Here is a 14,679-nt window from a genome sequence, read left to right as displayed (position 1 = left end):
GAGTGTTTTGGCCTAGTCATCTCCAGTTTGGGACAAAATGGAGTTGATTTACTCAGTCTCAAGCAGACTTACCATTTTTAGTAAGTCAACTGGACACAAGGGAGGCTAGTTTTGGTTATTGGATTTGATACTCCTTGGTGAGAGCTTTTTGACGAGCTATCACTTGTGCTGTTCGAAGTGCAATAGCTAATATATTTTTATGCTTGAAGTATTATTAAAGTAACATTTAATTTAGTTGTAAAACATTGAAGTGGTACTTTAATATTAAATTCAATGGGAATGTGTGCAAATCAAAAGGGGCGCCTAAGGGAGACATAAGTGATTATTTTAATATGTTTTATATTGCACATCTTTTATTCCACTTTGCTCATGTGAGTTGAATCGACCCTTGGAGAAAGAATAAAAGGGAGCGTTAGTGGCTTCATTCAACAGGTTGAGTATGAGAAGAAAATTGATATGTGAGTTGTAAATCTGTTCTTGGCATTAGAGGACGTCTATCCTGTCTTGTGACATTCTAGACGTCATTCCCTTGGCGTTTGGCCTTTGGAATCCATTGTTATCAGTTTCATTATTAGGTAGATTGTGTGTGTTTCTAGTTATAGGCAGATTTGATGTTTTGCTCATATCTTCTTCTTTACTCATCCGAGGCTTATGCTACTTTGAGGGAATGATTTAATGAAGATATTGGATGTTTGGAAGACAAAATACTGTAGCAACATTGGTCACACGGGTACTGTTCATGTGACACTATTCACATGGCACTATTCACGCAGCACTATTCATGTCACTGTAGCAGTGGGTGTAAATAACATTTGCTAGAGGCTAGAGCATTATGTCAATAATAGTGGAGCAATTAGTGAGTTGATAATCTGCCATGTATTTGATTTTATTTAATTCTGAAAATGACATCTTATCAGCTGTAATACAATTTCCAATTTGCATGTCATTGTACTTTCTTTTGTTCATGTTGAGTGATTTTTAATTCCATGCAACCAAACTATAGAAATGTCTCATTTCCCAAGTCATAAGGGGTTAAATTAGTAAACAAAGGAATAAGGAGTTGGATGCAAAGTGTTTGACAAAATTCCTATCAGCAGTTGTTTAGTTTTTGGGCATTTCTAGGGTGTCCATTACAGATCACATTAATATTTAGCAAATTAAGGGTTCCATAGAAATTTGTTATGTATTAGACTTGGTCAAGTTAAGAAGTTTAGAAGGTTGAGTATGGAGAATGAGGATGCAAAAATACTCTTTCTATAAAATTTTCTAATGTGTTTATTTTTTATTTTATCTTTGCCTTATTCTAATAGTAAGAGTCATCTCAGGAGCAATCTTTATTATATTAAAAAAATCGAGCAGTCCAGTCACCTTTTGGAATACTGGAATAGAAGTGGTTTTTTATTTTTTAATAAATGAATTAATTAGCTTTCTAGTAAATTTTCTGGAATACTGAATTACAACTGGAAATAGTTTCTCTTTATGATTGGATATTTAGATGTTTAAAAGTACAAATTGCAAGTTGAAAGTTTTTTCACTGCAGTCTTATCACATTTTATATTGCATTTTCTCTGTTTAGTAGTTTAATTGACATTACTTGCAATGTTCCAATTCAGACAAAAACTTTCTCTTGATCATTCTTGGGTTTCTCTGATGGATGCAATTAAGATGCACTTGTTTGTAGATTGCAAAAGTTAATAGTCATTTTCCTGTTCATCTTCAGTGCAGATTTGTTCTGTGTCTCTGAGTATTACTCATCAGAGCTTGTAGCTTATGTCCGAACAGTACTGGACATAGTTCCTGTGAGTTTTCATCGGATTCTCTCCAGCTAATTGAATGCAAGCCTTTTATTGAAGAGATAATTTATTTGCTTGGGAGGTTATTTCTCTTTTGGTGTTTGTTGAATTATATCAAGTTATTTCATTCTTCATTTCATTTTTATTATTTCAAGTGACCTTGCACAACAATTTTTTTTTTTTTTTACAAAAGATATATTATTCTTAGTATCTAGTTTGATGATAATATATTGAAAAGTGCAATTGGGTGTAATGTCTGCTAAAAGTTTAATGGTGCAGATGATAGAATAAAAGTGCGCACTGGGGAATGTCATAATGCAAACATTTAATATTCAATTGTGAATTTCAGTGTATTTCACAGGAATATTGTTAAAATACTGTAGACATAAAAAGTAAATATTTGTCATGATAAATGTTGAATTGTCATCAAAAACTTTTTTTGTAACTTCTAGTTTGTTGGTGTCCACTGGAAGTTAATGATTTCCACCAATGAATAACGGTACATAGTGGAGAATTTCATGAAGTAATTAATATTTTTTTTAGTTGTAATGGTTGTAATAATTCAAAAAAAAAATTATGAAAATACTGTATACATAAGTAAAAATTAAATATTTGTCCTGATAAATGTTGAGGTGTCATTGTTATAGTGAATAGGTTACATGTCTAAAGGCTTTCAATTATTAGTGTTTTTACTATCAAGGAATTTGAGGAGAAGTATATGCAAGGAAATTGGTCCATAATGGTAAAAAAGGAACCATTTAATAATTTTTACCAATGAATAAGGGCATACCGTGGAGAATTTCATGAAGTAATTAATAAATTTTTAATTGTAATGATCAGAGTACTTCAAAGGAATATTATGAAAATACTATATACATAAGTAAAAGTCAAATATTGACATGATAAATGTTGAGGTGTCATTGTTATAGTGAATAGGTTACATGTCTAAAGGCCTTCAATGATTTTTTTTTTTTTACTATCAAGGAGTTTGAGGAGAAATATATGTAAGGAAAGTGGTCCTTAACGGCTAGAGAGGAATGATTCTCCTGTAGCAATCATTAGATTTGATTAGGTTGAGGGATATTAGATGGAAATCCTTTGTGGTAGTATGTGGACGAAGTTTCCTTATTGGTAAGTTTGTGCCATGTCAAGGATATGAAATTATCTTATATTTAATTTTGGAAAAAGATGAAAATCTACTTGTTGAGATCTATAGAGGCATGAGCATAAGTTTAGTTCACATTGTAGCTATTGGATGGTATATTTCTTAGGAGCATAAATTTAGTTCACATTGTAGCTATTGGATAGTATATTTCTTAGAAGCTATTACAATGTGTGCTTGTGAAGTTACTTCTAGAATGGGTATTAGAAAGGCAAGCACATGGAACCTACATCGATTTGGTATCACTTAAAAGAAGCCAATTGCACCTTTTGGGTGATATGGTAATGTAATAATGGTTCCTAATGTACTTGCTACTCTAGTACATGTCTTGTAAATATTCTTATTGGTTTTAGCGTTCAAGACTTGGGGATTTGTTTTTGGTCACAAAAAGAATCGTTTGTGTTTTGCAAATGATGGGGGGATCACAATTAAAATTACAGATAGAAAGTTATTTGGAAAATTAAAAATGCACAAAAAATAGCAAACAAAGCTGAATTTTATTTTGTATGTAAATGACGCAAGTAAAAGAAGCTGAATTCCTATTAACTTCAACAATTTGTCATTTGACAATCAAGTGATGAAATGTTGGATATGATATAATCAACATCTAAGTAGATCATGATGGATTGTATTTTGTAGACTGAGGGATAGATATCGTCAAATAGATATGTACGAGTTTTATTGCATAGATATATCATGGTGGATTTAATATTCGTGGACAAGCCATGATTTTGATGTCCCTATGGTAAGTATCATATGAGTGATATGTGTGCACATACCTATAGACATTTTGAGTACTTGGTGAATATCATGAGATTTGATATTCGTAGGCCATTACTTTGAGTACTTGGTAAATATCATGAGACTTGATATTTGTTGGCCATTTACTCTTGATATCATGAGATAATATTATGGTGGATATCTTGTAGTAAGGTATCCATGGACATACCATACAATCTAATGATATTTTTATGGTGGATATCTTGTAGTAAGATATCTGTGGACATGCCATACAATCTAATATCACATTGAGGTTGATGTAGTTATTATCCTCCCCAGCTAAGAGGGAGTGTTGATGTATTATAGCTTCAGTTGGATAAAATCAAATATGACTGATTATATTACAAATTCAGTTGTAGATATAAGTATCTATATTATGATATTCTATATATCAAAGTTAAATTAATGACGAGATTAATATGAAATCATAAATCAGAGATTATATATATTATAAATCATATTAATCTATTTTAAACTGAAATAATTCTAAACAGTAATTATATGGAACTGATTTAACGAGATTAATATGAAATCATAAATCAGAGATTATATATATTATAAATCATATTAATCTATTTTAAACTGAAATAATTCTAAACAGTAATTATATGGAACTGAAGTCATATATTATAAAGTGACTGTTCTAATCGGTCGACGTGAGTTTGTTTAGACAAGTGAGGAGGCATGTCCACAGGGGACATGACTCCACATAAAGTTGGGTCATGTTCCCTGTGCACATGTTCCCTCTCTTATACTCCCACATACAAATATGCCAAGAGATCAATGGTGTTGAGGCATCAAACACATCATTTTAATCAGTCTTTAGTCTCATGCATCGTCAGATCTAAACAGACTTGTTGATAATAATATAATCTGCTTTCACAGCAGAAGTTTATATATAAATCTTGTTTAAGCATTATTAATATTCATTGCAGAAAACATTGTGTGTGTGTGTGTATACAGAATTCTGAAAAGAATACCATCAGCAACTTATTAATTAGATAAGTTTTTCATCATCAAAAATCTGATTAAAATTTTAACAAAAAAGAATAAGAAGAAAACAAGTAAGTGATTTTTCCAAATGATTGCAATGATGAAAGGACATGACTCTTCGAAAGGGTTGTAATTATGAATGGTTGCGACTTTTCGAAAGGAATGTGGTTATGAAGAGTTGTGACTTTTTGAAAGGATTGTGATTATGGAGGATTATGACATTTCAAAAGGCGATAGATGATTTTTTATTTTTTTATTTTAAATTTTATAAATCACCATTGAATTAGAAACAAAGAAGGAGAATCGTATCAAAAGGAGGATTAAAATAATATGTGGGTATCAAATGTAATAAAAGGAGGAACATATTAATAATATAATCAAATATTAAGAATAAAATAAAATCCTTATGTTATTAATTTGAGAATATAATCAATAATATCTATTAAATATTATCATCATTATTATCTTATCTATTTGTTTCCAATATTATCATTATTCTCAGTATTATTATCATTATTATGAATACATATTTGTTTACAATATTATTACCTTGTATTTAAGGAGAGGAGGCTAGTAGGCAATCATAGAGAGGCTCAAGTAAATTCCAACCAATTGAATGTGTTAAAGATGGGGTGTGGATCAGCGACTCCAAGCGCCTTCATGCATTGTACCAAGAAAGGCTTAAGGGCTTGGATGTGTAAACTTTGAGGGAGCACATATTGAGGATTGGTGTCTAAGCAACTTGATTACACCCAAATCATCCTTCTTAAACTCAAAGGTAATAATCAGGATTACACCAACTTGATAATTATAGATGATACGATCCCTATTTGTAGGGATATATTTCTCACTTATATAAATTTAACTCATCCTATTAAACTTAAAAAAATCATTAGGAGAATGATGTTACCAAGGAGGGGCTTGCATAAATCTAAGCTAATGGATCTTATCCTAATAGAGGGTAGGGGTTAGTGACCCATAAGCCTTTGGGATGTGGCCTTGGACTAAACTTTGAGGAATCCATAGCTAGACTCTTGGCAACTTTGATAGCATCTATACACTGCATTCATAAACCAAATAATATTATGATTGGGAACTTGAATTATTGTTATGGATATATTCTTAAGACTTATATACATTAAGATTGATTAATAAGTATCAATCATGACTAACCCTGAAAAGGGACATTACAAGGACATTGTGGAGGTAAATAAATGTTGATATAAAATTCCAAACTCTCAAAGTTGTGCTCTTGCAGGTTTCTTAGACCTCCTTTTGCATAGATTATCTCAATAGATAAGGTGAAGTGTGGTTACTATGTTCATCATCATTCTCACAGAAGTTATGGATCCCTTCTACAATTTGTATGATCTCCTTCATCTTAGAATCATGACCATCATCCTTGTGAGTGGCTGTCATAGAAATCTGATTTTCTGCCTGGTGTAATTAGTGCGTCATACTTAATTTTAGGCAAAGCTCATCTACCTCCACTTTTTCTTTTGCATGTTTAATGACTATATCTCTATCTTTGAGCAGCTTCAAATAATCTGATTTCATCCTTTCCATTGCCTTTTTAAGAGTATGAAGGTGTGTGCTATTGATTTTACCAACTATACCTTTATTCTTTTCCTTAATTTGAACTTCCTAACAAGGTCTTTTCAATGTCTTTATGAGTATTTTCAAAATGCACTAAGGCTGCAATGACCATTTCATTTGCGACATTGTACTTATCCTCAAAATTGTATGCTCCAAATTCCCCATCATAACAATTTTTTTCCCGATTGAACATTCAAATGAGCCCTTATAGTGTCATCCTCATAGTCTACCTCATGTTTACAATTTTGAACAACCTCTTGGTTGGAAGAGATTTTATTATCTATTGCACTAGTTTTAGGTTTATTATGAGTATTTTCCTTCTCTAAGTGTATGGCCTCACATACTATTATGTCCTCATTTCCTAAAGGTTCATCCTCACAGAGATTTATTATCATCTTTGTAAATATCTTGTAGATAGACAATCTCACAATATGACTTGTCAATAACCACTTTGAAGTCACCAAATAAATTGTTAGTATATTCCTTACTATCATCCATAGTTCCGTCTCATGGATTTCATTATGTTGAAGCTGAACGATAGAGTTCTCAACTTCCTCAATGTTGATCTACACTTCTTGAGCGGACTCTTCTTCCTTGTTCTTCTCATAAATGTGACCAAAAGACTAAGCAAGCTTGCAAGTGAAACAAAGATCCTCTTTCCTCATTTGGTTCTTGCTCAAATTCGAAGATGCTCCATAGATTAGGAGAAAAAAACTTAGGCCTAGAAATTCATTAATATATCGAGTTAGCCAACTTTCTTGTGATTCCAAATCCTTATATTGCCTTGCAAAGGAATCGTCAATCAACCTTGTCATAGGCTTTGCTTATGTGTAGTTTGATTAGCATGCTAGGATTTCTGTTGTGATGGATGAAGTGTATAGCCTCTTGGGCAATTATAGCTCCACCATGGATAGATCTATCAGGAACAAATCCACTTTGTTCCTCAATGATAATGTAAGGTAAGATTTTCTTAAATTTGTTGGCCATAATTTTTTTGAGAATTTTGTAGATTGTGTTGTAGAGTGAGATAGCTTGAAGGCCGTCAAAACTCTTTACCTTTTCCTTGATTACTATCAACATAATCAATGTGTTATTAATCTCCTTTAAGAGGTTACCTGAGTTCCTAACCACTTTTGATTTTTCAATCTCTTCATCCCCTATGAAATGCCAACTTTTTTAATGCAATTTCAATCTCTTCCTGTGAGAATTTTACTATGAGCATTTTACGCTGTTCCCTAGATATTATTTTTGGAATGCTACTAAGTATTTGCTTCTAGTAAGTTATATTAGAGCCCTCCTAGTTATTCAAGAGTTTGCAATTGAATCTATTATAATCGGTGGATCATTAGTTAGAGTGCCACTCTTCTCCTCAATTTTAGTAATTTTGTTGAGATTTTTGTGAAGTTTAGTGCTATTGTCAATCTCTTTTGTATTTCTAACCCCGACTTCTAATCAAGGTTCTCTGGATTTACGACCCCAAAAGATCTTCTCTTTAGCCAGAATGTCCTCATATTCCAATTTAAACCTTCTCTTTGAGGTATGAGTCCTCATCCATAATCTTGTCAATGACTTGCCTATTAAAATTTTTTAGTTCTTCTAATGTGAATTTGGTGTCAAAGATATTTACCAAATTAGTTTTTATTTCACGATTGAAGTTTGTTCTCTATCAGTGTTACATCAACGTGGGGGTGGGGCGGTGTGGGGGGACATTGGGATAAGTTTTAGGTGTAGGAAATAAATGGCCTCAATTTGGGAACGGCAGGGGTATGGAGGGGGGGGGGAGTTACATAGTATATATATGATTGAAAATGCTAATTTTGAAATGATACTTCAATATAACATAGCAAATATAGTTGAATATAGAAAATTGAAATGCGATTCATGAACCATAAGTTCAAACTTGAAACTTGAAACTTCATAACCATTATCAATGACCATTAGACTTAGTACAATACTAAATTTTTAAAACATAATAATGACAATGGTAAATGAAAAATATAAACCACAGATAGTACCATGTAAGTCAACCATTGACTATCAATTTATCAAATGACAAAGATAAAAGATTCAAAATTCATTGTTCAAATATAAATATCATATATCATAAAGATGCTCATGATGACAATGAGCCGAGTAACATGAAACAACGAAATGAAATAATGTATTATTGCCATATTAAAGTGAGTACAATCAACAAAATGACAAAATGTCAATAATGAGAATGAAATCATCTCAAGTGCTCTCTAATCATCCCCTATACCAAAGTCCTCATCACTAGAACTACTAGACTCCTCGTGGGTAAGATCTTGATTCTCCAAAGGAACACCAACTAGCCCTACATTGGCTTTTGCTCTATCGTCATCCTCATCAATCTGAGCTGGATCCTTTGGCTCCACACCCCATCGTGCTAGTGGGCTCTCCTTGTACTCGCGTGTTTTCCAATCTTTGAGCTACAAGAAACCATGTACAACAACAAACTTCTCTGCTCTCTTAGAGGTTTGTCTGTTCCTCTTATCATAGTGGATGAAGCTATAGGTGGACCAGTTGCTCTTTGCAGCTGAGGAGCTAGAAACCTAAGATAACAAAGTTGAGAGTTGCAACTTACAAACAAACATTCATACAATTTGTAACAAATGATAAATGATAAATTATTGAATCAATGAATCATAAATTAGTAAAGTGAAACTCATAAAGTTAAGATTATAAAGTGGTGGAACTACAAACTTGAGAAAGTAATCAGATGGCTAGTGAGGTGAACTTTGACTTCTGTGACCCATGACATTTCCACCACAAAATGGGATTCTTTTGTGTTATAGTTTTGAGATCCACCTTGGCAATATCCAAGCATCCTATAAGTTACAAGTTTATAGCATAATATTAAAATAACTTATGAAGTTATAACTTATAAGTAACAATTAAAATAACTTATAATTATAATAATATAAAGAGTTTAGAGCACTGAATCAAGATTTAAGGATTACCTGAAAGACTAGCAAATTTGGACCACTCCGTGCGAATCTTACTAGCAGTCTCAGTACCATACATCCTTGCAATGCATCGAAAGAACCATTTCTTCACCTCATCATCCTGAAGTGGTGTGACTCTACCAGGCCTAGGTATGTACCACTTCGGGCTCAATGCATAGACAACCATGTGCAAAGGAGCATTCAACTTCTCCCACCTGTGGTGAATGATAGGCTCAATGTGCTCCATATAGAGTGCTAGAGTGGGGTCTTTGACATGCACAACAACCCTCATCTCCCCAAGCATGGAATCAATGCACTCATAAGCCTCTCCAAGGCTAGGTGAATCTACATCACTCCAAAACTGATCACTCTTCACTATCTCCTTTACCCTCTTCCCCTGCTTTGTTTTGGACTCAGGCCATCGATTCCATTCTTGTGTCATAACCATGAGTTGCAATGGCTCTTGCAACTCAATCATTCTCTCCAAGAGAATATAATATGATGCATATCTAGTCTTAGTGGTTTCAAGAATTGCTTCTTTGTGAAGCTCCTGAAAAATGCATGTGATATATGGTGATTGTAGATAAACATCTGTACCTCTCTCCCATCATTAACCACCTGTCTAATCCAGTCAATTTTCCCCATGTCTTTGAGCGCATTGTTCGTGGTATGTACACAAAATGGAGTCCAACAAATATGCTTATAGACTGCCTCAACAAGCCTCCCAACAACTTTGCACATGTGTTGCATCAGTCACAACTTGGACCACATATTGTGGCCCAATCTCCTCAATGGCTTCCCTAAGCACATGAAATTGAAAATCAACATCTTTACAATGACCTGAACAACCAATTGCCTTAAAAAATTATGGGCCCTCAGTTTATGTGACCATAATGTCGATGAGTGGATAATGACTAATGTCCGTCCACCCATCCATGATAATGTTGCAGCCTAAATCCATCCAAAATACCTTCATCTACTCCATCAAGATCCCAACCTTGTCATAGGCTCTATCCAACACAGTGGTCTTCAACTTGTGGTCACCTGGTGGCACATATGATAGCTCTCCCTCTTTCACTACCATGGACACCATCCTCACAAAATAGGGAGATTGAGCCACATGCATAGAGATGCCATTAGAAAAAAAGAAATCACCAACATCATCTAACTGCTCCCTTGCGTGCATGTTAAATAAATGAGCAATGGGGTTACTACCACTACGACTTGTAGTTGCTTTCCGTTTCCCCCTACTACTATCTCGTGCTGAATTGTGTGTAGGTGAGAAAATGATGGTATAGGTGACATAGTCCCTGCTCTTTGATGCAAGATACGAGTAGATGTATCTCGCTGCCCTTATAACTACTGTATACTCTGTAACTGTTGCCTAGCAACCAAATATCTAGGCACTAAGACTTCAATATCATCAAAAATGCCCCATAGTTTGTTCACTTCAATTTTGTATTTCACATTTTTAGGTTTTGCCAAGAATATGCATGGGTTCACACCAAACTCTCGTAATGCTGCCAAACCATTCGGTGCCACATCTGTTACACTTCCATTTACGTGTGCCACCACCTATAGGCGTAGACCTTGTAATTTTCGTAGCAAATTGGCTAAGAGGGGACTTTGGATCATATGGACCCCTAGCAAACTGCACCAAAATCTATGAAGGGCAATCAATAGAAGACACCCTTGGTGCAACATAAGGAGGCTCTTCCTCAGATTGGGCAATATTAGCCTCATGATCACTTCCCTCAGGTTCAAGCTCATAATCAGATGCACTTTCTTTATTAATTTCCACGTCTTATGCACTTTGATTGGATCTAGATGCCATTTATAAAACTACATTTCACAAAATAAAAATGATTATGAATCGTGATACATTTCACAAACTAGTTTTAGCCTACCTAAAACTTTACTATTTAGAAATAATAAAATATAAAAATAAAGTAAGCAAAATATGTTTCAGCCTATTTTAATAACAAAAAACTAATATAAATTATAAAAATCATAGAATTGAAAAATTATCAACTATCTACTATCAACAAGATTCAAAAATGAACATTCAAAAATTCAAAGCTAAAAGTAAATATAAATTGATTTCTAAAATAAAAGAATGTTGTAAAATAATAAAAACCTACTTTGAACTTGATGAGAAACTTGCCAAACCAAATCTTCTTGCTCCTCTTACTCCTCTTGATCTTACAATCCCTTGCAAAATCACCTTCTAAGCTCTCACAAACTCCTCCAACCGCTTCTGCTCCTTGCTGCTCCAAAACAATGAAATGAAAATGAGGTGTATTGGCCTTATTAAGCCTTGAAATAGACCACATGGGACCCACACCCAAATAGGGTTCCCTAGCAAAATTTAAAACAAATGGCAAAAAGTAATTTTTTTTGACTTTCAAGTCACTGTGCTAGCCGCACTCTGTTCGCACCTTGGGTGCACCCTATGAGCACTGTAACATATGAATTTTCTAGGCTGGAGTAAATTACAAAGTTACTGAAAATAAAGCAGCAATGAAAGAAACATACATAATTATACTACTGAAGTAACCATTCATAACATTTTAAAATCCATTTCATGTGAAAATAACTAAAAACTGAACTAACTGATTTTTACAACATAAACTAAATCATTTCCATTATTTTCATGAATTAATTACGAGAAGGAAAGAATTATATTGCATGATCAAGAATTGAAAAGAAAGCATACAATCCTGGCTGAGGTATCTGTTGATGTTGTGCAAGCGTTAGCTTTTAGGAAAGAGGAGAAGCATTAGCTTAGGCTTAACCTCCCAACCATGGACCCATTTTAATCCCCACACAAGCTTTTGAGAAAAAAGGTCCTCCCTACCTCGGGGTTAGGCTTGGGGTGCTATCAATCCAGCCATCCAAGCAATACCGGTGTTTAGAATGTCTGCTCAGTTAATAAATGGACATGCCTGATTAACTGGTGCCACTGACAACATGTGATCTATAGAAGGAAAGTATGCCTTTAGCGACCTTGGCCAAGGATTTAGATGGGGCTTAAGATACCCGAATGAGCTTACTTGGACGTTCTTTAGTGTTTAATTATATGTTTTATAATGTTTGATAGTTCTGATTTCTATTCTTCCTTTTTGCAAGGATTTCTTCCACCTCTTCACCCACTTTTATTGGTCCTTCCAACTAAGGTGAATCCTTGGTGATTGATTATGCTGGTAAGCATGGAATTCCTCCATTAGCAGTGTATTACTGACTCAGGTGAAAACATGAGATAAAACCATTCTGGCAATAAGCCGTTCTAATGAATTAGAAATCATAAAAATAAGATGTTTCATAGACATACATAGAATAGTTCTTTATGAGAGTCATGCTTGTGCATTTTGACTCATTTTAGATGCTAAACAATTGGCATTTAATCATGAAGAAAGAAACAATAAAGTTTGGCATACATGAGCTGAGTACTTATACTTCACTTGTAACGTTGAACATAAAATGGTTGAGAAACAATGGCAAGTTTAGATTTATCGAGATAGTTTACTAGCATCGATTTCTGAATAAGAAGAAATTGAAGTAAACATAACCTGCTTGTTGATTAGTGAGACTCAGGAAGTCTTGCCGTTCTCGGCTCAAGCCTTCTGAACTATAGAGAACAATGGTAGCAATTTGGTTTGTAAAATCTGTGAGCTAGATGAAGCTCGATCTTTTATTGTAAAGAAAGTTGAGAAATAAATGGTTAATTATAACTTCATTTTCACATGATCAAGGAAATGATAGTTTTAGACTTTAATCATTTCAATGGCTATAAATTAAATTTAATTAGGTCAAAATTTTTGGGTTGTAACATACCCTCCCCCTTATGTTCCATCATCCTTGATGAATTCTATAATTAAAAATTTAAAAGTAGTATCTCAACAACAAATGTTTTTTTTAAACCTTGCAAAAATAGAAAAAGACGAAAGTAAAAGATCAAGCTCTAGCCTTGGAGAAAAGATGAGGGTATTTCTGAAAAATCTCATTGTAGTCTTCTCAATTAGCATTGTCCTCTTCATACTAGTTCCACTAGACCTTATATTGAGTCACATCTCGGTTTCGTAAGCAGAGCTTACGCACCTCGGGTATTCTATGTGATTCTATTTCCACTACCCCTGGGTCTCATACCTGCAATAGGTTCCAGTCAGTTAGATGACCATGATGAGTGATATACTTCTTAAGATATGACACATGAAAGACGTCATGTATCCTGGCAAGAGCTGGAGGTAGTGCAATTTTGTAGGCTACCGGTTTCACGACTTCCAACACCTCAAAGGGTCCCATATATCTCATGGCTGACTTGGCATTCTTTCCGAACTTGATGGTGCTCTTTTGGGGTTTCACTTTTAATAGTACCTTTTCTCCTACAGAGAATTCTTGGGGTGTCCTTTTTGCACATGCATAACATTTCTATCGTTTGCTTCCTTTAGTCTTTGACGGATTTGGACCACTTGTTCCTTGATCTCCATGGGCATTTCGGGCCCGATAATAATCCTATCCTCAACATGGTTTCACTTTGGTGTCCGACATTTACGACCATATAGAGCCTCAAAAGGTGCCATCTTAATGGTGGATTGATAAAAGTTATTATAAGCAAATTCCACTAAGGCTAAATACATTTCTCATTGATATTGCCAGTCCATACAATAAACTTTGAGAAGATCTTCTAAAACTTGATTCACTCTCTCTGTCTAACCATCAATCTCGAGATGATAAGTGGAGCTAATATTTAACTTAGTCCCTAAGGCCGAGAATAGTGTTTTCCAAAATCTGGAGGTTATTCTGACATCCTTGTCTGAGATAATCTTTTCCAGAACTCCATGAATTATGAAAATCTCTTTTATGAACTTGGGGGCAATTTCTGGTGCTCCATCGGTTAGGTTACTAGGTATGAAGTGAGCAACCTTGGTTAGTTTGTCTACCACTACTAGAATGGTGTTGTGTTTACTTTGGGTCAAGGGTAGTCCCTGTATAAAATCGATGGAAATTATTAGCCACTCCCATTCTAGTATAAGAAAACCAATTGGATAATAGTGTTTTTCCTTGACTTTTTGTCATTCTAGACATCCTGCCATATAATCTGTTTTTTCTGTTTTCATTCCCTTCCAAAAGTATAGGGGTTTTATATCTGTCATCATTTTGGTAACTTCGAGATGTCCTTAATAGGGAGCTGAGTGGAGTTCTTCTAAAATCACTCTTCGGAGTTATGGTGTCTTGGGTATTTACGTCCTACTACGGTACCTTAATAAATCATCTTCTTCCATTCTGAAATTTGTGTACCTAGGATCCTGTGGGTCCTTGAGAAGAGCATGATTGACCTCTGTATAAAATTCATCTTGCTTTAGATGTTGCAATACTTGATCCCTTAATC

General features: G+C 34.3%; 1 protein-coding gene across 7 annotated transcripts in view; it reads left to right on the top strand.

Moving 5' to 3' along the window:
* LOC149568454 (uncharacterized) overlaps positions 1-14,679 on the top strand; it is a 334,059-nt gene that overhangs the window by 109,286 nt on the left and 210,094 nt on the right. For all 7 annotated transcript variants that reach the window (XM_089821382.1, XM_089821379.1, XM_089821377.1 and 4 more), the window contains one exon: positions 1,721-1,799. In XM_089821382.1, the coding sequence (XP_089677508.1) occupies positions 1,721-1,799 (79 nt within the window). The remainder of the gene's footprint in view (positions 1-1,720; positions 1,800-14,679) is intronic.

Source organism: Cupressus sempervirens, chromosome 3, assembly GCF_028749045.1.
Source record: "Cupressus sempervirens isolate cs-2001-9-10 chromosome 3, ASM2874904v1, whole genome shotgun sequence".
Lineage (NCBI taxonomy): Eukaryota > Viridiplantae > Streptophyta > Pinopsida > Cupressales > Cupressaceae > Cupressus > Cupressus sempervirens.
Note: the sequence above shows the minus strand (reverse complement) of the source record. Positions and strands in the feature narration are given on the sequence as shown.